Source organism: Furipterus horrens, unplaced genomic scaffold, assembly GCF_987537825.1.
Source record: "Furipterus horrens unplaced genomic scaffold, mFurHor1.1.pri manual_scaffold_10, whole genome shotgun sequence".
NCBI lineage: Eukaryota > Metazoa > Chordata > Mammalia > Chiroptera > Furipteridae > Furipterus > Furipterus horrens.
This window is the reverse complement of record NW_028327180.1, coordinates 76,640,906-76,665,602: the sequence shown is the minus strand read 5'-3', so window position 1 is coordinate 76,665,602 and position 24,697 is coordinate 76,640,906. Positions and strand designations below refer to the sequence as shown.

Below are 24,697 nucleotides of genomic sequence, written 5' to 3'. Positions count from 1 at the left end.
TGTGATCCAAGGAGAACTCAGAGCCCCTGTAAAGGACAGAGATTTGTTTTTGAGGAGAATCGGAGAAGGACTGACTGGGGAGGGAAGGAACAGGCGGGATTGTGAAAGTTTAAGGTTCTAAGCAGGACGACAACAGTGAAATCAGATAGTGAGGACTAGGTGGCGAAGCTGAAGCTGAGAGCGGTGAAAGCAGCAGGGAAGAGGGGTCGGGAGATGTGGCTCTAGACCCAGAGTGCCCGAGTGTGTCAGGGGCTGGGACCGGCAGCACTGCTGGCAGCTCAGCCTCCCTACGGGGCACAGAAGCCCCGGCAGAGGGGCCTGCACTGGCTGCCCCCTCATCTGCCAGCACTGCTCTCCAGAGGCAGGTGGGGACGTGCCTGGGGGTGCACACCCAAGCTAACAAAATGCAAACACTCAGGTGCTGCAGACAAATTAAATTTTATTGAGACAGACAGAGATGCACCTACTTAGGACTACAGTTACGCAATACTATTAACCAAAGAGTTGTGTTCACATTCCAGATAAGTCTATGTGGAAAAGCATTCAGATTTTACTAGGTTTTTCTACATCACTAGTTCATCTACAATAGGGACAACAAACTGACATCCAGGGTTTGGTGGCTCTCATTACAGTGCTACACATTGAACAGGGACAAACATCAGTGACTGAGAAAAAGGTATAAAAAGACCAGAACCACCCACTGCAGGAGGGCTCTTGGGTGTTACTGTACAGTGTGGTCAAGGTGAGAGACAAAATGAACGGCTCCTGGGGAAAGCGGAGGGGCAGACCTAGACAGACACATCATCATTCATTGCTGGGTCTGGGGACACGGATACAAAACCTCAAATTCAGTAGTAAGGTATTTCCATGCCTAGAATATGTGTGGAAACAAAAGACATCAATATGGCAGACAACTAACCATGGCGGAAGAAAATCCTAGGGGGTAAGTTGGATGCTAAGGAACCGGTATTAAGAGAAGCATTTATGGAATAAAAATAAAACTATTTACTAAGGAGTTTCCCAAAATGAGTTAGTGAGAACTCAGTACCTGTCTCAAAGAAAAGGACTAGATTATCATGGAAGTATTTATTAATAACAATTTTTATGTGTACCTTGTCACTAGCTAAAGGACTCCTGCCAAAAGAAAGAAAACAAAAAATTCTACTTATAAGCATAAAGTAAAAAAAAAAAAAAAAATCTGATCTTTAGTACTTTTCACAAGTGAAAAGCATTAGAGACCTTTACAAAATCTAATGCTCTCGTGCCAAAGTGAGGCGTGAAAAGTGGTGTTAATGTGGCTCCACTGATGTGGGATTCTGGTGGTAAGGGGGCTTTTTATTTAATATTTTAATGAATCAAATATCTTGTTGGAATATCTCTGAAAATGAGCATCTCATTACCTTCCTGAGAATTGACTACTGAGTACTCTTTTCCGTCATCAAGATAATGCTAAGAATCTTTAAGTGTCATCTTAATTTGACACTTGTCATAAGATAATTAGTTTCTCTAAGTGAAATCAATTTGTCGATTTTAATTTGCTCTCCTGTGCATTTTTCCAAGCTCAGAGGAGATAGTAACGATGGTTTTCTTTGAGGGTCTAAACTGAGATATTTTTAATGTCTTGATTCTTTTATATACTCTATTGTAATTAAGCTGCAATTAAGCACCTGTTTTCTAAATTATGATCTCAAAGTTTTGTGCAAGTTAGGAAGAAACTTATAAAACGGGATAGAGCTGAGGTCTCAGCACAGAGCTTGCCTGCCGTCTCCCTGCAGCCTGGGTGCTGGCAGTGCACGTGTCGCCTCGGGCCTGAGGAGTTCGCTCGTCCTGCTTGTTCGTGCCCCATCTGAGACTAACGTCAGGGTTACTGCCACTCTGTCCGGCCAGTGCAAGGGTTGGAAAATGCTAGTTGAGGTGGGTGGGGAAAGTACAAAGAAATGGTCATTTGGGCGTGGAGGGTTGGCCAGCTGCCACTGTGGTCAGGATTTGGCTGATCACATTTTTGGCCCGTGTTTACATGGTCGTGAGGACTGGCTGGAGCTTATGGGGAAGGGAAGGAAACAAATGTGGGCCAGAGAGCCTGGCCAGTGGCTGACTGGGCGTGCAGGTAGGTGGGAACCAGGTGGGGCAGGAGCTAACGGGGCCACTTGGAAGACTACTCTTTGGTACTTGTCCTTGAATCTGAGCTGGCCCATCGGAGAGAATCCTAAAGACCACAGAGACGACGACCCTACCAGATTTGGAGGTGGACTCCAACCGTGATTTTACTAAGGGGAAGAAGCACAAGTGGTGAGGGACTGCCTTCATTAGTATCTTGACTCTCGTGTGGGTGACGCATGCAGACAGGACCGGATCTAAAAATCCCACCCTGGCTTCCTCCATGTGCTACCGGGAAGCTCTTCCCAGGCCTCGGTCAGGATTCTGTCCTGCTCTTGTACCCTCATCACGACTGTGGATAGAAGGCAGCAGAAGCAAAGCCTTGAGTTAGGAAGCCTGGGTTTTCTCCTGCGGATTACCATGGCACCGTCTTCTCAGGGAGCAGGGTGTGGTACAGGCCTCAGCCAAAGCGCCTGAGGAGGTGGGGGCGGGGGAGCCTGCAGCAGTCAGGGCTGCTGCAGCCCAGGGGGCTTTGCCGGAAATGACAGAGATGGCTCATGAAGCTGCCCACGTGGGAGTCACATGGCTTGTGCAAGAATAGCGACGTAGGCAGCCAGGGGTTCACTCCAGGCAGAGCTCCCGTGACTGCTGATGCTTCTAGAAGGAACCTCCGCCGGCAGTCTGCAAGGGCCAGCCAGCTGTGAGTGCAAAAAAGGGCTCTGATGCACATTTTTATTCCAGAAATTGTGCTCCGGGTCTGGACAAGCTCACAAGTTTATAATTCTTTTTCATATGAGTTTTTACTAGATAACCAAACAGCTTTTCTGAGCAGAGGGTGCGCTTTACATACATACACAGTCTCTCCTGTACGTATGTACACATTTATGCATGTACAGGGAGAAGCACCCCAACACCATGTTTAATAAAGAAAATCAGTTCCCCACAAGGATTCTTGACTGAATTAAGGCTGTTGTTTGTAGGAAGCCAGATATAGTGATGTGAATAACTAATTTTTCCTAATAAACACCAGGGGAGGTGGGAGCAGGGGAGTAAAGTACAGTGTGGTGTGTTTTCCACGACATCTACAAGACACAAGAAAAGCACTTGGACACCGTAAGGCCGGGGACCATGCTGTAATCACCACCAGTGTAGGGGTCGGAAGGGGGCTTTGACGTTTGGAGGGCGGGGCTCCCTGCACTGTCAGAATCCCACACAGACCACATGCTCCTCGCAGAAGCCTCGCGCGTGGGAAGGGGCCTCACTGCGCCAGCCGCCCCCCTGTCTGAAGACAAGCACGGCCCCTTCCTCCCGCAGGGCCGCACGCAGTCAGGGGTCCCCGGGAGCGAGGAGCTGTCATCCAGACCTCAGTCGGGCATGAGAGCGACAGGGGCCGCGGGGCCGCACACACAGACGCGGGAACGGGAGGTGACTTGCAAGCCTGCGCCAGCCTCGTGCCCACGTCCCGTGGGGACTACCATATGTACCCGGCCTCGTCCTCCTTGTCGTCGTCCTCGTCCTCGTCGTCCTCCGTGAGCGCCCGGGCGCGCAGCCGCAGCTCCCCCGGCCTGCCCGCGCGCCCCAGCTCCCGCTCGTCCTCCAGGTCGTCCGGCAGGACCACGGAGCCGCCACTGCCGAAGTCGCCCGAGGTCTCCTGCTCCTCTTCTGCAACACGGAGAGGGCGGCAAGGGTGGGAGGCTAGTGCCCGCTCACTCACACCCCCGGCCTGTGACCTGGCCGTAGGGCAAAGCCACGTGCATCCCGTTCGGGGCGGGGGGTTAAGCCACCCGGCAGAGGCCCCAAGTTTCGTTCTGATAGGAGCCCTGGAATTCTAGAGATGCGTCTGCCTTCTCAGGAGGCTCACAGCCCTCACCAACAAGTGACGGGAACCTAAGTCACCCTCGGCCCGCACCAGTTTCTGCCAAACACTGTCGTTCAGCCCGGCGGCCACGGGAGCCCCGGCCCCTCCAAAGCTGCCTCTACGTGCTCTCATGCAGTTCCAGGCCGCTCAGTCTCCCCCGTGAACCCTCTCTCTGGAGACCACAGCCACCTTCTACTCAGAACCTAACACTGTGGGGACCTGCGGGTACCGAGGTCACTGGGGAGGACCCAGGAGGCCTTACTCACCACAGCTCACAGCGCCCTGCTTCCTGGAGCCCGCCAGCTCGTTCCCGTACTTGTCCACGCACCAGCACTGCCCTGTGCTGCCGTGGCACTGCGTGGCTTTGTAATAGCCCTCCTCGTTACACCGAGGCACGAAGCTTCCTGGGGGGATGAGAGAAGGGACGGAACTCAGGTTAGTGCCGGCTAAGACGGAGGGCTCACAGGTCGGACGCAGTCCTGGCTGCAGGGCTGGCAGGAGAGACCGGGTGCACGGTTATTGCTTGGTCAGGACTGCAGGGCCCGGGAACTCGCTCAGGGTAGGTGGGATTCCTTCTGGTCTGTCTTTGTTGAGTTCATATTTCTCCCTTTGAATCACAAATACATCTACTCTTCTTAACGCTTTTATGGTTTTCTAGTTTTTAGATAATACAGCACTGCAGCAGATTTCAGGGTGCACAGCATAATGATTTGGATTATTGTGAAATTATTTCTACAGTAGGTTAAATTAACAGTCATCTCATATAGATACGAAAAAGGAAAAGTTTTCTTTGTGATGAGAATTTACTCTCTTCACAACTTACAGCGTATATACCTCCCGGCATATATAGCTCACAGCAGTGCTAACCACAGTCATTGGGTTCTGCATTACATCCCGAACACCTATAACTGGGAATGTGCAGATTTTAACACCCCCCCCCCCCCCGGCCTATCTGTCTATGGTAACCACAAATCTGCTCTCTTTGTCTATGAACTTGTTTTTTTTTAAGATTCTACATACAAGTAAGATCATACAGTATTTGTCTTTCTCTTATTTCACTTAGCACCAGGCCCTCAAGGTTCACCCACATTGTCACAAATGGCGAGATTTTCTTTGTGTTTATGGCTGAATAATATCCCATGGGATATACAGACCACAACTTCTCTATTCATCTCTCAGTGGACACTTGGGCTGCTGCATTATTGTAAATAATGCTGCAGTGAACTTAGGGGTGCATATATTCTTTTGTGTTGGTAGTTTCATTTTCTTTGGATAATCCCCGAAAATGGGATTGTTGGCTCATAGGGTAGATCTATTTTTAATTTTTGAGGAGCTGCCCTGCTGTTCTCCATGATGGCAGCCCCACTTGGCAATCCCACCACCAGCAGCGTGAGGGCCCCTTTCTCTCCCCGCCCCAGCATGTGTTGCCTTTCTGACGGCAGCCGTTCTAACAGGCGTGCGGTGGTCTCAGTGAGGTTTTGATCTGTGTCTCCCTGATGATTGGTGACAGTGAGCACATTTTCAGGTAACTGTTGGCCATTGTGTATTTTCTGTGCAAATATATCTACTCAGGTCCTTTACCCATTTTTTTAATGGAATGATGATGAAGATTTTTACTATTGAGTTGTACGAGTTCCTTATATATTTTGGATATTAACCCCTTATCAGATATATGGTCTGCAAATACGTTCCCATTCTGCAGGTTCTTTTCACTTTGTTGATTTTCTCAATGGTTTCCTTGGCTGCGCAGAGGCTTTTCAGTTTGACCTAGTCCCACATGTTTGTTTTTTATTTTGTTGCTTGTGCTTTAGGTGTCAGATTCAGAAGTCATTGCCAAGATCCAGGTCAAGGAGCCTTTTTATTTTTATTTTTTACTTTTTTATGAGTTTCATGGTTTTAGGTCTTATATGTATGTCCTTAGTCCATTCTGAGTTAATTTTTGTGGGCAGTATAGTTTTATTCTTTTACATGGAAATATCTAATTCTTCCAGCACCTTTTATGAGACAGACTGTCTTTTCTCCCTGGGGTATTCCCGGGTTCCTTATCAAGTATTAGTTGACTGTGTATGCAAGGGTTTATTTTGGGGTTCTTAACTCTTCTGTTCCATTGGTCTGTGTGTGATATTATGCCAGGTGGTTTTGTTTACTAGAGCTTTATAACATAGCTTGAAATCAGAAGTTGTATGCTTGTTGCTTTGTTGTTCTAAGGATTGCTTTGGTTATTTAGCGTCTTTTGTGGTTCTGTACACATTTTAGGATTTTTTCCTTCTGTTAAAAATGCCATTGGAATCTTGTTAGGGATCTATAGATAAATGGCTTTGGGTAGTATTATTAATTCTTCTAATGGATGATCACAGGGTAACTTTTGATTAATTTGTGTCTTTGATTTCTTTCATTCATGTCTCATGGTTTTCAATGTAGAGCTCTTTTGCCTCCTTGGTTAAATTTATTCTTAAGTATTTTTTTTTTTATGCTATTGTAAATGGGATCATTTTATTCCTTTTTCAGATAAGTTGTGATTAGTGTATAGAAGGCTACTGATTTTTGCATGTTGATTTTGTATCCAAATTAATTTCATAGTTTTTTAATCTAGTTGGGTCTTCTGGTTCTCTGTGACTTAAATGTGGTTACTCAGTGCCCATTTCAACTAGCTTTTCATAATTGTGATAAATTGGTTTATAGCAATGGCTCTCAAAGTGTCCACACAGCACTAGCAGCCACAACATCACCTGGAAACAGCTTAGCAAAGCAAAGTCTTCGGTCTAACCCAAGATCTACTGAGTTAGGAACTTTGAGAAAAGGGCCCAACAAACTGTGCTTTAATAAACCCTCCAAGTAATTCTGATACTGAAGGGTGAGAACCTGTATCAGAGGTCACATCCCACTTCTGAATTCATGATGGCATTGGAACTTTTCATATTGGCAAAGGATTGCCCACTTCATTGTTTTCTGGTTTAGTCTTAATCATTTCTGTTTATTGTGTGTTATAGTTTCCTGATTTGAAAATTGTTCTTTTTTTTTTCATAAATGCATTTGAAGCAATGAATGGTCCTCTTAAGTTTCATTTTAGTTGCTTCCCTCTGGTTTTGGTAAACAACGTTTTCGTTTTCAGTCAGTTCTAAATGTTTTGTGGTTTATACCGACTACATTTAATCTTTCAGTAATTATTTATAAAAAACCAAGATGTGTGGGGCTTTGGTGATCTCATTTTTTACTTCTACTTTTATTTTGTTGTGGCAAGTAAATTTGGTCTGTGATTTTTGAGATTTGTTGAGTTTTCTTTTTGGCAAAATCTACAGCAAATATTTGATCTGTGTCTTAAAAGACTGCATATATTTGTATATTCTATGCTCATGTATAGGAATACATATGTATGAATGCAAACTAATCATGCCATTCAATTCTTCTTTATATATTTTTGCTTACTTGAACTTTAAGTTTCAAGGAGAGAGGTATATTTTTTCTGATTATGATTATAAATATGACAATTTGTTTTAAAGTTATGAGTATACCACTAATGGAATTATGTGTTAAAAGGAACATTTCATCAAGATTATTGTCTTTATGCTTAGAATTCAAAACAAAAGTATTTGCTTCTGTCAGATTTTAACATTGTTATTAAAAGCGAGTCTTTAATATCTTAAGTTTCTATGTTTTATATATAACTCTTTTTTAAAATACCAATTGATAGTCTCTAAAGGAGTCAGACCCATTCATATTTTTCGTGATTCAGAGAGGCTTGCTCTTATTTCTGCCACTCTATTTTGTGTTTTCTATGTTTTATTTTCCCCCTTTCCAACCCTTTGTTGAAATAATTACATCTTCTTTTTCCATGTTTTTCTTCTATAGGTTTAACTATAGAAAAACTATATTCTAGTTCTAATATTCTTGTTACCCTTAAATTTTCCACAGAGAAGCATATTTTTACTTACAAGATCTAAAGTCAATCTATGTTTTCTTTTCTTCCTGAATAAATCAGAAATTTAACACGTTTTTACCACTTTTTCTCACTGAAATTTTTATTTCAGCTTGCAATCAAAAATTTTTACAGGTGATATTTATTTAGATTTAATTGCACGTGTCTTCACCATTAATTCCTCCAGGGATTCTTTGTCTTCTGCAACGTGGGTGCTTCAGTGAGCATTCAGGAGGCCTGGGTGAGTGCGTGCCCTGCGCCCGCGGTCTCACCCACGGTCTGAGATGCTCTGCCATCACTCTTGAATGTGCTTAACTGGGGTTAGTTTGCTGTCGGTTCAAAGTGATTTCCTCTCAGCACTTTGAAGATATCATTTTCTTAAATCAGTGTTGCTAATCCAATTCTCACTTAACTGTAGTACTCTCTATGCTAGTCTTTAGTTTTCCTTAGGGTGTCTGCCTCATGGCTGTGCCCATGTTCTGTGGGAGAATCGTCCTGAGTAAGAACATTGTCTATGTCAACCATGTACAGACGGGTTTCTGCTGACTTCTGTGGCTCCTTAAGTTTAGTTCTGAATAAGTATCGTCTCAAATTTATTTCTTACTTTATGGTATAGACCCCAGAAAGAAATGTGGCTTGAGAGGGAGAGATTTCTATCATTTGAACTGGACTTGACCCCAGATTCCAGCTGACTCTGGAATGACTCTGAAACACTCAGCTGACCAGGCCTTCAGACGGCAGGGCTGGGAAGGTATCCCCAGTGACAGGCAAGCTGGCCAATGCTGCACCCACATGCTACCTTAGAGGCTCAGCTCAAAAACCAGAGACTTGTGAACAAGCAGCGAGCTGGAGAAACGTGGCTTCTCCTCCTCCAGCTACAGCTGGAAAACAAACACACCTATTGGCCTTAGTCCCCAGGTTGGTAAGCAGGTGCTGCTCTAAACCTATAATGTAACAGGATTACCACTCGTTGAAGTAGGCACTAATTATAATTGAGTATAATTTGTTGTTGCTTGTTTTATCTATTAATTTTTTTAATTGAAATGCCCCTGAATATAATTTATTATATTGGAAGATTTCATCATTTGAAAAATAATTTATAAGCAGATACAGGGTATTTAATGAGTCACCCAGAGTAGTCTCCGTAGGTGGGCTTCACAGTCACTAGGAAAGGGGGAGATGAAACATTTTATCTCCAACCACATCTTTTGTCTCATTCATTAAGAATTAATGAAGCAGTAAGAAGATATCCATAGCCAAAGGAAGCAAATTTTTAAACACAGCATTGTACTAGTTCTGTAAGTAAGTACCTGTGGGCCTTAGACACATCACTCAAACCCCAAACAGCCTCCCAATCAGTAAGCACAAGTCCCACAGAAGGACCTACGGGGGAGGTACCTAACCACTTTGCCTTCAGATCAGAAAGATGCCTTTATATGGCTTTTCATGGGAGAAGCCCTAGGCCCAAACAGGTTAAACCCACAACTTTGGAGCGCTGAGTTGAACAGTGTTATCAGATGCGCAGAGTTTGAGGCAAGCAAGCCAGTGAAATAAGTAATCTTCAAAAGGAGGAGGAGTATGTACTTAGGAGATTTCTCCTCTTCTAATACCTCAGAGTTCACAGGCAGCCTACATCTGACAATCTGTATAAAAAAAGCTTGCCCCTTTCTATTAAGAAAATTTCTGAAATGGCAAAGCTGCTGAGGGAGTGCCCTGCTCCTGAACGTCTGATTCTGAAGTCTTGTCACTGCCAACAATGCAGACTCCGTTTTCCCAGCAAACGATGTTTACCAGCACAGACGCTTCAGCAGGCCAGACTGTCACGTCAGGCAAAACGCCCGCAGCCCCACCGGCTGCTCCCTCACCGCCTGGACCCAGGTACGAGGAGAGACGTGCGGTGTCCTCCAGGGATCACGCATGAGCAACGCTGCAGGTAAGTGCACTTGCAGCCTTGAGTCCTGTCTGGTAGGCATAGCCGGCAGCGTGGCTCATCTTCCTCCTTGAATGGACAGCTTGGTCTGGGAAATATAGGAAACTCTGGAATTTTATCGGGTTGCAAGGAACACCTTGAGAGCTCCACTCAATGGCTGCACTTGAAAGAATGAAAAGCAAATATTCACGGGAGCCCAAGGTTGGGGAGAAAGACTCCAGCCCTGGCCAACCTGCCCACAGCCCTGGGCCGTCCTCTTGCTGGTTCTCAACCCGCTGCCCGGTCCTTGGGCTGGGCCCAGTGACTGGGTGTAGTACCAGCTGCCTAAAGAGCGAGCGCTGTCTGTATGGGGTAAAGTGAGGCATTTCTTTCGTGAGGCACAGGCCCCTAATTGAGTAACCATTGCTGTGCTCGCTATTAAAAGAGACATGATGGTTTAATTAGTTGTTTAAACAAGTGGCAAGAAACTGCACTTACCCAATAGGCTCTTCCCCTTGCTCAGCTTCTGAATCCTGTTCATTTCATTCTGGCAAGGGAGACCTAAAAAATAATTCATGAAGTCACTTTCCAGATGGTGCAGGATATAATCTCTAATGATTGGCTTGAAATGCAGACAGGGACACACCTGGGAGCAGAATTACTCCACATGCTGTTACTAATTAAAACAAAACTTAAAGCACAAGGTACTTAAAATACTATTTGGGGCTACTTGAACTATACAGGAATTTTTCTCCCCACCACCAACTCAAGCAAATACCAGTTGTCTGACAGGTGGTTTCCTAACAGACTTTATATAAGGAAGTAAATACTTAGCTGATTTCCATGAGCTGAGGACCTAAGCCTACCACCAGTGGGTTCTGAATCCACAGAGGGAAGGGGACAAACACTTAATCAATGCCAGGTCTTGCTGCAGGAGAGGAGGAGGAGGGAGTGGACCTCAACTCATGGCTTGCAACCCCAGAGGGTAAGCACAGGCCTTACAGGACAGTTATGAAGATATGCAGCCATCCAGAGAGACAGTGAGTGTAACTGTGTCTCCGAGCCCTCAGTTATAAAACACATGCTGCTAAGAGGGACCGATACCGTGGGAGCCAAGAGAACTGGTCCAAGAGAACTTCCATTCCATGCAGAAAGAAAGGCGGCCTCTCTCGTTCCTGGGACTCCCGACTCACCCTTGCAGATCCCGTGGCTCTGAGAGGCCTGCTCTTGGCTCAGGTCCTCCAGGGAAGGACAGAAGTGCCGTGGGTCTCGGGACGCTCACACTAACTACCTCTGTACCTGCAGTCACCGGGCCTGGAGGACATACCTGAGCCCCTAGTCACACCTATTGATAGTACCTACAGGTTTCACAGTGCCACCTGGTCTTGCTGCTTCTGCCAGAGAAACTGATTGTGAGATACATTTTGTTTACTGCTGTGTTTAAGATACGAATTGAAAACAACAAAGAAAAGGGAAAACAAATCCCACCTGTGATGATTAAAATTAGTATTTACTATGATAAGTAATGAAAATTTATTAAATTCTTAGAATGTACCAATGTTCTAGAACCTTACACCTTAATTAATCTTTACAATAGCCATATAAGGCAGGTATCAACATCATTCCCATTCTGCAGATGGAAAAGCTCAGATCTGTGATGAGGCAGGAGTCCAGAGCAGCAGCTGGGGGCATTCAGAGGGCTGGTCCTGAAAAGAGGGACTCACAGTCATGCACAGAAACTCGGTCTTGGGCAGTTCTCTACGACATACGTTTCTCGTGTAAGGTTTCTCCCTCAAACTGTACTACAGTAATTTCTAAATCGCTACTTACTGAAAGATAAGGAAAACTACATCAGACTGAGACCTGCTAAACATCGCTGCAAGAAACACAGAGGAATGAACAAAGGAAAACTAGATGGAGAATTCGTAACAGAAAGGGTTTGCTGCTGAGCAGGTGGAAATGGTTACTGAAGATTTCTCTGAGGAGTCGAGGATTCTAATGAAGAAGAGACTGTAAGACTGGAGTTTTATGCACAGATGTAAGGGGGTGAAATGTCATAGAAATGACGGCTATGTCAAAAGCTACAAAACTGAGGGGAGGCTCTGGAGAAGAGATTGATCAAATGGAACAAAGAAGTTTTCATTCTAGAGTTCAAACATAACATCTCTCAGGAATAAGTGATGCAGGCTGAGAAAGGCTAAGACATGTCCTAGGAAATTTGTGCCCTTTAAAGGTAAAGGTAAAGAATCCTTCTGGCTTCCAGGCTAAATGGTTATGTCACCAACAGAAGGGAAAATAATTAGTATGGGTTCAGATTATTCTGTAGTTATACCCAGTGCTAGGAAAATAGTTTTTTAAAAAGCTTTAAAAAGCTATCAAGAAAAGAAACTAACTCCAGGAAGTTTATACAAAGACAAACATGCTAAGTATAAAGAAAATAAAAATACTTTCATATATTCAAGGACTAATTCAAAGAAAAGATTCCCCATGAGAATTTTTGGAAATAAAAAGTCTGAAACTCAAATTAGCAATAAAACTAAAGAGAATAACAGTGATATCAGTCAATAAAGAACCCTACCACATGAAAAGTGCTAACAATTGTCTTGGGCCAAATGGGCACTCAGAGCCTTAAAAGTAGAATTATCTACAAATCAGCTATAATAAAAATACCAGCTGTCAATACCTATGGTCTACAGCTAAGGAAATACTGTGGGGGAAAATGTAAGCCTCAAGTACATACCTTAATAGAAAGGAAATAATTTAAAAAATGCAGAAATTAAATGAAAACCCCAGAACTGGTTCTGGGCCAAGGACAGAGGTGGGGGGAACCTAACAAAAAATAAACTTACTTAAGAAAACGGGAGAATGGCCGCAAGTCACCGTGCTCTGAAGGCCATGTCCTGCCATAGGTGTGGGCTGGCTTCCTCCAGCAGCTGCTGAAAGGGGAGCTACCCAGCATCATGCCACATGCCCAGGTGGCCCCACACTCACCTCCCTTCACTCAGGCTGAACATGAACCCTGGGCTCAAGTCACATGACCCTATAGGAACTCAAGCCCAAATCTGTCATTAAGCTTAATGCTGAGCCCACTACAAACATTTCTTTTGAAGTAAAATTCATGGCTATTATTTGACATCAATTTGAAGGTACTAGCAGATGTGTTTAGAAAAGAGACAGTAATGAGGTATAAAACTTGAAAAGGAAGATAGAAAATCATCACTATTTTCAGATGGTGATGATTTTCTGTTTGTTTCAGGTGTGACTGCACACCTGAAAAATCCAAGGAAACCAACCAGAATCACTACTTACACAAAATGAGAATTTAGTAAGGTGACTGAGAACAAAATTAATATAGAAACCACCACCAGTGAGCAAATATAATGGGAAATAGTTGATTTTATTTACAGTGACAACGACAGTAACACAAGGGGACGTATAATGTTGGTGAGAACAAAATTTGTAACTCCACTGGTTAACAGAGCCTGTTCTTGAATAAATAGATTCAATTTTCTCTAGATTAATATAATTTTCCCTGATCCTAAAAAAGAAACCAATGAGAATTTTTAATTTTGAGTAAGTTGATTCTGAAGCCCAAAAGCCCAAAAAGTTATAATATATAAGAATATCCAGGAACATTCTGGAAAAAGATTAATGGCAGGGGAGGTTAGCTCCACTAGATATTAAAACATTGTAAAACAACTATAAATAATTTACAACTGACTTATGAATAATTCAATTAATAGGGCAGAATACCCAGGAATAGACAGATATGCATGTGGGAATTTTATATATGATAGAGGAAGCATTTCAGATTGGAGGCAGAAAGAGGGGTTCATCAATAACTGTCAGAAGAGCAACTGCACAACCGTCTCAGGGGCGGGAGCAGGGGCTGCATCCCACTGGACTGGACACCAGAAAAATCTAAAGTGATATAAGACTTCAACAAACGCACACAAAAAGAATCCCAAAAGGTAGTGAAGAAAACACACAAGAGAACTGCTTTACCATCTTAAAGTGGGAAAAACCTTTCTAAGCTTAATAATGTAAGCTTTATGGATTTTAAGTGGCCATAAAATAAAAGCTGGAGAAATCTACCTTAAAATTTCTCCCTAGCAAAAATACAAAGTTGAGGGGGAAAAGTTACAATACATATAACTAGAACAGTCCTAATATCCTTAGAGAAAATTCCTATTAAGAACAAAAAACCACAAGAACCTAACAGAAAAAAAAAAAATCCTAGACATTTCAAGGAAAAGTAAACTCAAGAGTGCTTCAGACAAACATCAAGATGTTCAACCCAAGCCGTGTAAGAGAACTGAAATAAAGCCTAGAAGGCAATATAATTTCTTGTCCCTCAATTTGAAAATTATCACAGAGTCTGGCAAGACCATAGAAAAATAGGTATTTATCTTTTTCATGAGAGTAAAAACTGTTACAGCCCCTTTGGAGGGCAAATTGGAAACACTGCTCAAACTTAAAAGTGCACATGCCCTTTTGACTAGTAATTCTGCTCTTCGGAATGTATCTTAATCCTGCAAACACACAGTTCACTGAGGGCCCTTCAGGGATGCCTGCCCGTGCTTCCTGCCGGCTGCATCCTGGCGGACTGCGCACACCCACAGTTTAACTGCTTTGACGTTAGTGCCTTTCTTCCTTTCCTGGGGGTGCTTCTGATGGCCTTGCTTATAGTGTGTATTCTGGAGACCTGACCAGGGTTTTCTGGGGCTGGGGACTGGAAGCTGGTCTCCTCTGGTCCTGTGAGCTGTGGCCCAGCACACGTGGGCACACCGCCAGGAAGCTGAGACAGAAGTAAGCCAGACCCCGAGACCCCTCAGGGAGCCTCAGAGCTCCTGCTTGGACCCTGAGAGTCTGCGCGAGGGCAGGCTCCCTCTCCGACAGTGTGTTCCCACATACTCCTCACAGCTTTGCCTTTCTGCCTTCGGTTAGCGGGGGTTTCTTTATAACCAAATATCCTCGTCTGAGACGCTTAGGACAGTCCGACTGATACCAGGAGCTGACAAGTGGCTTTCTCTGAGGGGAACATGGAGCATCTGTGTGCCAATGGGAATCGCGACACTTTACGTTTGCACGGTATTTCTCACAGTGGTCTTGGGAATTGCATAGTGAAGGTTCCTTCACCCACTTTACAGGTGAAGAGGCTGATGCACAATATAGTTGAGAGATTTTCCCAAAGGAAGACTGAAATTATGGGCTCCTAGATTGTGCTGTTGGGTTTCCAGTATACCATGTGAAGAACAGAAAGAAAATAAGAGAAGGAACCTTTGGGCTTGCTGTCAGTGGGGCAAGGCTTCATTCTGGCTGAGTCCTCCTGCTGCGCCCTCTCCGCCCAAGTATGCATCCTGCCCCGCATGGCTGCCCCGGCTCGGGACCCCGCCTCCCTCCCTCCTTACCTCCAGGCTTCTGGAAGCAGTAGCACCACTCATTGTTAGAGAGCTTGCCGTCCTTGAAGGAGTCGCAAGAGTTGAAGAGCGGCTTGATGCAGGGCTCGTACTTATCCAGGTAGATGGCGTTGATCTCTGAGTGGTCCAGCAGAAGGTCGTAGTTCATGTCCAGCTTGTTGAACATCCAGCCCAGGGAGTCCTTGCAGATGGGCAGGATGCTGGTGTCAAACCCTGTCGAGGGAAAGGCACATGTCAGCTGCCACCACACCTGGCTGTCCCTGCCCCGGAGGCGGCCCCGGGCCGGTCCCCACCACCTCTCTCCTGAGGCCGTTCCACTCCAAAGGTACCCTCAGTGGCATTGTGCTGAGGTGTGTTGGTGGTGGGGGTTTAAATGAAACAATTAAAAATGCATAAACACACAAGTCAGCACTCAAGGAAAGTGTGTTTGATGGGAGCAAATCCCTGGTGCTAATTTATCCTTAACGTAGGTATGGGTTTTCATTTACTAGACTTGCTTAAGCCAGGGTATTATGCCTGAAAGGAAGAGCACAGTGAGTAAGAGGACCAGCTGCTAATGCTGCAAACTAGGCTTTGATATTTAGGAAAAAACACTACTTGAAAAACTAAAACAAAAACTATTGTAAAAGGATGGCAGTAAACCACAGCTGTGTGGCTCAAGCCAGAGGCACAGATTACATCCTGAAGGGCTGGAGACCCAGGCAGCCTGGACAGGCAGGGGATACAGCGGACTCCTGCCTGGCTCCTAGGCTGCTTTGCTGTCATCTCCTCAGGAGGGACAGAATATGGACCCCAAACTGGCTCAGACGACGTTTCTTCCTCATTTGCCTGGGTGCAGGGAGAGGCAGTTTTCTTAAAGAATTACTTGCTGCCACAATGGAGATGGGACACACTGGAATAACAACGCCCGGAACACTGAGTCTGTGCAGCCAGACCCCGGAGAGGGCGCAGCCCAGGTCTAGAGTTCGGCTTCCATTCGGTCAGGTTATTCCACAGTCTGGATTTTTGGGACTGGTTTCATTTTCCCAGAAAAAATGATGATAAAGGTTCACTGTTGTCTGTCTTAAGGCACTCTGTACTTAATTATCTCACGGAATCCCTGTACCAGTCCTATGAAATGATGCTGTATCCTCTCCACTTTCCAGATGAAAAGCTCAAGGCTTAAGTTACTTGCTCAAAGTCATACAATTGTGGGGCTGGGATTCAAACCCAGGCAAACATGATCTTCCCTTAAGGTAGGAGATCCAAACCAGTGAAGGAATCGTCCTCTGTATCAGTGTCCCCTACTAGTATTTATGGCTCCGAGCAGCAAAGAATAACCAGGAATTAAGGGGATCATTCTTATTTTGGCTGAAGACCTGATGCTGGTTAAACTCTAGATCTCAGCAGTTACAGAACTCCATGAACTTGAATAACTGTTGAACTTGAATAACTGTTGTCAGCTAAACCACTCTGTGCTGAGTGGCCACAGTGTGGAGAAGCCCACCCCCCACCACTGGTGAGACAAAAACATCGAAAGACTCCATCAAAGCACAAGTACGGGGATCTATTCCGAGCTTTCTCTTCAATTAGAGGCTCTGGGCATGACAGGGTGAGGGACGCTTGTCTGGGGACTCCTGTGGTAAATGAAATGCAGTTGGACTAATGTTCATGAGGCAAGACTGTCAAAGACATTTGCTACAATCTTGTTTATAATAGCTGAACGTAAGGAACAGCTTCAGGGCTCTAAAAATAAAGGACTACTTATATCAATTATATTATATCCATAAACTGGGCTTCTGTGTAGCTATTACAAAGCAAAATACTACTCAGTGGCATAGAAAGACAGCAACGGTATATCGCTAAATGATCAAATGAGGTCATAAAACAGTCTGAATAGTGTGATAGACACATACTTTTTTTTTTTTTTCCGTATGATGAGGAAAAAGAAATATATACTACAACATTCTTAACAGTTGCTAAAATGGTGGGTTTAACACCCTGGCCAGGTAGCTCAGTTGGTTACAGCATCATCCTGATACACCAAGGTTGCATGGTAAGTCCCTGCTCAGAGCACATAAAGAATCGACCATTTAATGTATAACCAAGCAGAACAACAAACCAATGTCTCTGTCTTTGTCTCTCTTTAAAATTAATAAAAAAAATTTCTAATGATGTTTATAGATTTTTAACACATTTTTTGTATTTTTGTATATATTTAATGTAGCCCCCAAAATCTCTCTACTAAACATAATTTTGCATCCACACTTTAAAAATACATACAGTTGACTCTCGAACACTGAGGGGTTAGGGCACTAACCCTCACAGTTGAAAATCTGCATGGAACTTAACTTGGTCCTTCGCATACGCGGACTCCTAACCACGGATTCAAAATATATATGTTAGTTGTTGTAGTGTCTTAATGCTAAGTCATTTTCCCCTCTTCTATATTTTAATATTTCTGAAAGTGGAACATATTTTAAGTCAGCATGTATATCTAATGCAGTGTCTCCTTGTTCACCCTGAAATGCTGTTGCTAACTCAGCAGGCTGATCACTGAGGGAAGGGGGTGCCTCAAACGAAACAAGTGCGCAAGCGTGAAATGGTCTTACTGCCTGGGGCCGAGTCGGGGCTGGTGGGCTTGATGACCCTGTTGGCGTCCTCGTGGAGGGCTCCAAACCAGTCTTTCAGCCGAGAAGCGAGGTTCCTCAGCTCCTTGTCCGTGCAGGCTGGAGAAGAGCAAAGGCAAGGAGCAGTGAGCCATGGGCGTTCTCTTCCCGTTAGCTCTGTGCCCTCCCCGTGGGCTGCCACCGACCAAGCCTTGCCCAGACCAGCCTCCCTCCAGCCACACAGTAACTCTGTCCTCCCCTCTGATAAACCCCAAAGGCATATGACAACCTGGACTCCAGGGTGGGCCGCCCTTTGGAACGGAACTCGGCTGCCTCTGAGCTGGGGGAGCAAGCTGTCTTTGGCGCGCCACTGTGTTCCAACCTCAGAGACCGTCTCAAATTCCTCCTGCTAACCCCACAGAACCTGCTCTTGCAGTCTGCCAGAGGAGGTTACATTGTCCACTAAACTCATACAAGGAACGCCCAGGAACAGCTAATGCTCTGTGGAGAGTCTGCCTGGGACACCAGGTAGTCCCAGGAGTAGCAGACTCTCCATTTTGTTTTAGTCCAAGGTTTGGGTTTGTGGATGTGGGTTGTTTGTTAGCCTCTTGACAGACTGACTTCTCTTCCCCGTAGACACATGGATGCCTTCTCCATGGAAGAAGTCCCTTCTATTTGCAGCCCATCTGGAACTATCAGCTCATGTTTTAGGTAGGACAGAGTAACTGGGACCAAGGAATACTTCTGAGAACAAGAAGGAAGTCTGGATGGATGGGTGGATGGGTGGGTAGGGAGGGGCGCAGGCTACTGGAAGGTCTCATGGAGCGCTAAGATAAAACTTGTGGGAAGAAATCCCGAAGGAGAGACCATGGTGCAGTGAAGGGGCAGAGCTCCCTAGCTCCCTAATTTTACCCAAATTCTAGGTGCTGAGAATCTTGACAGAGGGCCCAGTCAGTGAGCTGCCACCAAGATGCAGAAAAAACAGCAATGGATTCAGTGACTCATAGCACCGGGGACAGGAATCAGAGACCTGGGGGGCCCAAATCCCAATAAGGAAGAAGGGACAAAGAAGTGAACCCTCCCGTTGTCATTTTCCCCCAATTCCAAAGCTACAGGAGGCAGGCTGTGAAGAAGCCAAGCAAAACAATGTTATGACACAGATCCAAGCTCTGAGTGTCTCCTGGTGCTGCCGGGACATAGGTCAAAGCTGGAATCTACCAGTGCGGGGCGGCCCCAGCAGACACCCAGGCTCTCTGTGGGATGGCGCGGGCCAAGCTGCAGTCCAGCCTTCAGTGCGCACAGGCTCTCACTGACTGAGCTGTTAGCCCCATTTGCCTCTCAAAGGACAGGATGCATCATCCTCTCCAGAAGAAAATGGTATCATCTGATCCTCTCCTCATTCTTACAGTCTGAGACCTCTCCAACCCTCTGTTTGAAGGCCGGTAAGCAGACCCAGGCTGCAGCTTCACAGGCTCAGCCCCCTCATTATACCTGCTGCCTTCCTCCAGCCAGGACCCAGAGCCAGACTCCACAAAGCGTGGAGTGACTGTGTGGCACTGTTCAGACCCAAGCTGTTATTGGCCTCAAGGCGAGCCTTGTTTTCTGCAACCAGGACATGACTACGTCTTAAAACACCAGCCAGGAAATGGCACCCAGAGCCCACTTGACGGGCGGCAGGTGTAACAGCTCTGGGCCCACCCACGCTGCCTGGAGTGCAGGCCCGCTGGGTGACTGTGACTGGCTGGGTGACTCAGTGACTCGGTCTCCTCATCTGTAAACTCAGGACAGCGTTACGTAAGTAAATGAGACAAGGTATGCAAATTGCTTAACAAGGCACATGGTATGTGACAGTCACTCAGCGTGTGCCACCTGTGATTTTTATTAACACTACTATTATTTTTGTTTTTAAATTGAGCATTTATAGGGAAACTTAGAGCAAACATCACAGCATTCAGTAAGCCAAAGGCACCTAAACAAAACTGGCTTTGGCCACATAGGATTTAGGTGAAGATGGATTCTTTTTTAAAAAAATAACTTGTTTGTTTATTTATTTTCAGAGAGAGGGGAAAGGAGAAAGAGAGGGAAAGAAACATCACTGTGTGGTTGCCTCTTGCTCACGCCCCCAACTGGGGACCTGACGTGCAACCTAGTCATGTGCTGATGGGGAATCGAACCAGTGACACTTGGCTCGCAGGCTGACACTCAATCCACTGAGCCACAGCAGCCAGGGCTGAAGATGGATTCTTGTGCTAGCCAGTACAGTTGCCACTAGCCATATGTGGCTATTTACGTTCAAGTTAATTAAATTGAAACTAAAATTTAGTTCCTGTGTTGCACCTACTGCATTCCAAGTGTGCCACGGTCACACACACGTTGTAGTGACCCCATGTGGTGTAGAACAGATAACACTGTGCTGGACAGCACTGGATGAAGTGAGCTCTCCCTTGGGGGTTTCACACTTTTGGAGGTTCACCACAATACCCTCACGCCCCATCAGTCTTTAAAGATGGGCTGGGCAGGTCACAAGCCTGCTCAAGCCAGGAACCAGCATCTCGCCCTCAGCCATGTGCACAGGTAGGAGGGGAAGGAATCCTGTCTGACGCTGCGGCTCATGGCTTTGCTTGGGTGCCAGCCCGGCCTCGGGTGTAGGCCGACACTAGCAAGCTCACTGCAGAACCTCTGGGGGAGACAGCACCCACTCTTCTGACTTTTCAGATGCTACGCAGCTCCAAACAGGAGAGGATGTGGTCTCTTGTTCCAAGGGAACGGGATGTGAACTCCATAACCAACCTCACGTTTGAAAATGCCGAGTTCATGGCATGCCCCCTCGAGCACCCGGTATGCCACCATACAGGGTAACTTAGCAAAGGCCGGACAGGTGTGCAGGTGACCTGTGGCTGTAGGAGGCTGCTGACTCCCCCGGGCTTCCCAGAGTGCGCGGCACTGCAGTCCTGAAAGGGCAGGTCTGTCCCCCGGGCACAAGGGCATGCACGGGTGCCCCCGGCTTGCGTCGGAGGGGCCTGCAGCCAGAACGGAGGTGGGCGCCCTCAGTTTCAGGGTCCTGTTCCCTCAACGTGTCCCCAACGGAAGGTCCCCAGGAGGAGCGAGTCAGGCACAGGCTGCCTGGAGCTAGACACACACACCTAGAGCAGGAAGTAGAGACAGCGTGTTCCCACTGGGCATTTAGCCACAACACAAGGGGAGGAAATGCTGGCCTTTTAAGGTGCCTATCACAGCCCCTGCATGGGCAGGGACTGAGGATGGCTGCTCTCACAAAGGGGACCACAGGGCCCACCCCGCACCCCCAATTCCTTCCCGGGGAGAAAACCACGAAGCCAGGCCCACCTGCCCTGCTCCCACTCTGCCCTGCGGCGGCCAATCCCTGTGCTCTCAGGAGGGGCCTCTGACAGTCCCCACACCTCCTGCGGAGAGAAGCAGGGGCTCCTCAGAGGCAAAGGTAAGGCTACCCTGGGAGAGGACCTGGTTCAGACCTGGTCCCCTTCCCGCCAGGCCTCCCGGGTCCCCCACTTCCTGCCAGGCCCTTCCCCCGTGCCCAGCTTTTACTCACCGTCTGACCAGCATCCTGTTCCTTAGCATCTCACATCTGCCTGCTTGCCTCTGTAGGCCCCTCCCCATCTTTCTTACAAGGCCTCAGTCTGCTCCAACATGGCCACCCTGAGATCCACTGACCTCCGACCTCTGCCTCCCCACTGGCCCCCTGTCATCAGAGTGGCCCAGCAGGTGCTCATCCTCAGGGCAACCGCCTGGGGACCGCCCTGGATCCCTACAAAACTCCCTGCTTCTTGATGTCTCCACTGCCAGTCCCTGTCACCATCACCCCTTCCCACCAACACCAGGGTCTCCTGTCCTCACTCCCCATATTCCCTTCCCATCCATAGCCAAGCAATCTGTGCAAAATGGGCACCTGATCAAGTCCCGTCCCCACTGAGCTGCTTCAGAGGCTCCCATTCACTCTGCAGACAAGTCCACACTCCACGTGTGACTGTGGGATCCACACAGTGGCCCTGCCACCTGCCGTCTGTCCTCTCCTCCTGGGCCTCCTGCTCCGCCCTGTCCTTCCCAAATGCTGTTCCGCCTGGAGCTCTCCTCTCTGTCTGGCTAATGCCAATCTCTCCATCAGATCCCTGCTTTAAAGGTACTCCCTCATAGAGGACTTTCCCTAACCCTCCCACTGGGTGAGTCTTCCCTTTCAAAGGCTTCCAGTGTCTTGCTCCGTGGCTGCATGCCTCACCCCGGCACCTGACTCCTCGCCCGTGCCTGTCTCCCGTGCAGATCACACAACATAAAGCATGTCCTGGCTTGTCCGCCCCTGGGGCCCAGCCTCTTACGTGGTTGGCTCCGGCATGAAGAATGCCCTGATGCCACTTGCTGACTATAATGACCCTCGCGTTGCCTTTTGTAAGCTTTAATGTGGCCGTCTGCAGAGCTTAGCTCATAGCATGATGACATGGGAGAAGGTCGAGCAGTAAAACACAGCTCACAGCTGCTGGCCTGTATCAGAGACTCTATAACATAAACTGACGTCCCTCTTCCTGTATCTCAGCCGTCTGCATAATGGGCTAGAACTTTACTGTCATGCTTTTCCTAAATCTGAGGAGGTGCTTGTGACGTCAAGAATAACCTCCCGCCTTTACTTATTTTGTAGACGGGATGGAAGTCCGAGAGAGTCAGGCTGCTGAGTCCGCCTGCCCCTCCCAAGTGGAAAAGCTCTGCCGTGGGAGGGGCTGGCCTGGCTCCCCGCACCTGTATTCTCAGCACTCACATCAGGATGGATACAAAGCAGTTGTTCAAAATATCTGTATTGAGAGAACACATGCAACTCCCCAAGTCCCATCGCTATCACGTGGCAGAGATGGATGTGGACCAGGCTGTCAGTTGCTGGGCTGGCCCTGGTTGCTACAGTGTCCTCCTGCATAGACTGGGCGTGTGGGGAGGCAGTGCGAACAGAAGCAATTAGACAGTAGGTCTGGGTTTGGGTCCGGGTCCGTACCCTGGGTCCGGAAAAACAAAAGCCTCAGGCCCTGCCATGTGAAGAAGTTCTGCCAGTGACCCAGGCGAGGCAGCCAGCTGAGCGTTAGAGGACCAATGGGAGCAGCAGGTCGGCTCCTGCCTTCACTAGCATTTTGTGAGAGCCATGGTCCCCCGAAGGCCCGCATACAGCCTGCCGCTCCCAGAGCCTGGACCACAGGGCAGCACTGGGACTTCCTCAGGGAAACGTGGAGTCCAGGGCACATGACTCCAAAATATGCAGAGGCAGCTCCCACCCCAGCAGAGCACAGGGCAGGCATTTCCTGGTGGACACTTCCTGCCCTGGAAAGAGGGACAAGGGGCAATAAGCAGGCCCAGGGAAGGTATATAGGTAGCCCTGGGAAGAAAATGTGACCACTTTTCCACCTGGGCACCCTGTCCCCTCCAAGACTGGACTTGAATGCAGGGAGCAATCAGAGCCCAGAGGACATCCTCCTGAGGGACCGACTGGAGGGAGGAAGAAGGACGCACTGTTGCCACCACCAGGGAAGGAACCTGTTAGTTGCTGCAAACAGGGCCACGGCGCCCCAAGGGGTTAGGAGAGGGAGGGAGGGCTGCTGACCTATGAGCCTTGCTCGTGGGGAGGACAGGCAGCCTGTGTTTTAGCTACTGATGCACAGAGAGGGTCACTTATCAACTGAATGAGTAAATAGCCTGGCTCGGTGCCCCGGGAGCCTCCATCACCCCAACTTCCGTTCGGAAGGGGCGAAGCAGGAGCTAGGAAACCCAGCTGCTTTGAAGAGTGTCCAAGGGCAACAGCCGGGGTTTGGGGCTGGTCTCTGATGACTTTGGGGGATGACTGATTAGACAGAAATGGGGAAAACAAGGAACCAATCAGAGGAGATAAAAAACGTGGAAGGAGGGACAGTACAGAAATGCACTCAAAGCTGCCGTATTACGTCTAATGAAGTGAGAGCAAGTGTGCGTGTCTGCTCTACAAGCCCCAAGTGAAGCCGCATTAGAACACCCAGCTGAGGATGTTCGAAAATGGCCTGTCTGACATGCAGGCATTGTAAGGTGTCCGTAAACCTCTGCCAGGGAGCCAGCCACTGGTATGTTCTTGTAGCTCATGGAAGCTTCAGCTAAAAAGCCGATGGAGACACGTGCCACCTGTCACACGGGCCTCCCTCCCTCTCCCACCCTAGCCTCTCTAATGCTTAGCTCAGGGCTTTGGCAAAAGCCACCAGGAAAACAAGCAAAATTTAATTGAACCTTTCAAGCCTCCAAAGGTAGTTAAGGAGCAGGCCCGCCCTCTCCTCCAGCCTCCTGGCTGCTGTCGTGCTAATTATTCAATCAGAGCAGCACAGGGTCAGCGCACTTAGAGCACTGGCAGTGAGCGTCTCCTGCAAAAGGCCGCTGAGCCTTCTTCAGGCAGAGGCTAGTGCTGGGCAGAGCCTGAACTGGAGCCCACACAAGGATGCCTTCCTGAGCCGCCCGGCCCAGGGGCAGCCTCCTGCGTGCTCATGCTGCTGGTGGCTTTTGGGCACAGGTGGGCTTCTCCTCCCAGCAGGAGTATCTCGCACCCAGCAAGTGCCTCCATGTTGGGGACGCATTCAGGGACACCGAGAGAGGGTGCCGCGCTCCCCAGGAGCTTGAAGGAGAGCATGAGCCAGGCTGCAATTCCATGAGGAACATGGGCTCTTACAAACTGGAACTCCAACAGGTAAGGGTGGGTTCTGCTGAGCACAGTTCCATGTGCCACAACCAGAGTCGCTCTGCTTTAAAGGGATGCTGGGGCGGCAGTGGAGAGTGCCTGGGCTCTGGAGAAAGAGCTGAGCTCCAGAGCCAGCTCTGCCATCCTCGCTGAGACTGGACAGGCAACTTTTCCCGTTTCCAGTTCCCGCCCCTGCAGAACGAGGC

At 47.5% G+C, this 24,697-nt stretch overlaps 1 protein-coding gene across 1 annotated transcript in view; it reads right to left on the bottom strand.

Annotated features, from left to right (window-relative positions):
• Nucleotides 1-422: 422 nt before the first annotated feature.
• The window catches only part of SPOCK1 (SPARC (osteonectin), cwcv and kazal like domains proteoglycan 1), a 488,267-nt gene continuing 463,992 nt past the window's right edge, over nucleotides 423-24,697 (bottom strand). Inside the window, exons 7-11 of the mRNA XM_090288283.1 lie at nucleotides 17,792-17,908; nucleotides 15,192-15,413; nucleotides 10,279-10,341; nucleotides 4,222-4,359; nucleotides 423-3,759 (exon numbers count right to left, since the gene is read on the bottom strand). Of these exons, the coding sequence (XP_090144409.1) occupies nucleotides 3,569-3,759; nucleotides 4,222-4,359; nucleotides 10,279-10,341; nucleotides 15,192-15,413; nucleotides 17,792-17,908 (731 nt within the window). The 3' untranslated portion in view covers nucleotides 423-3,568. The remainder of the gene's footprint in view (nucleotides 3,760-4,221; nucleotides 4,360-10,278; nucleotides 10,342-15,191; nucleotides 15,414-17,791; nucleotides 17,909-24,697) is intronic.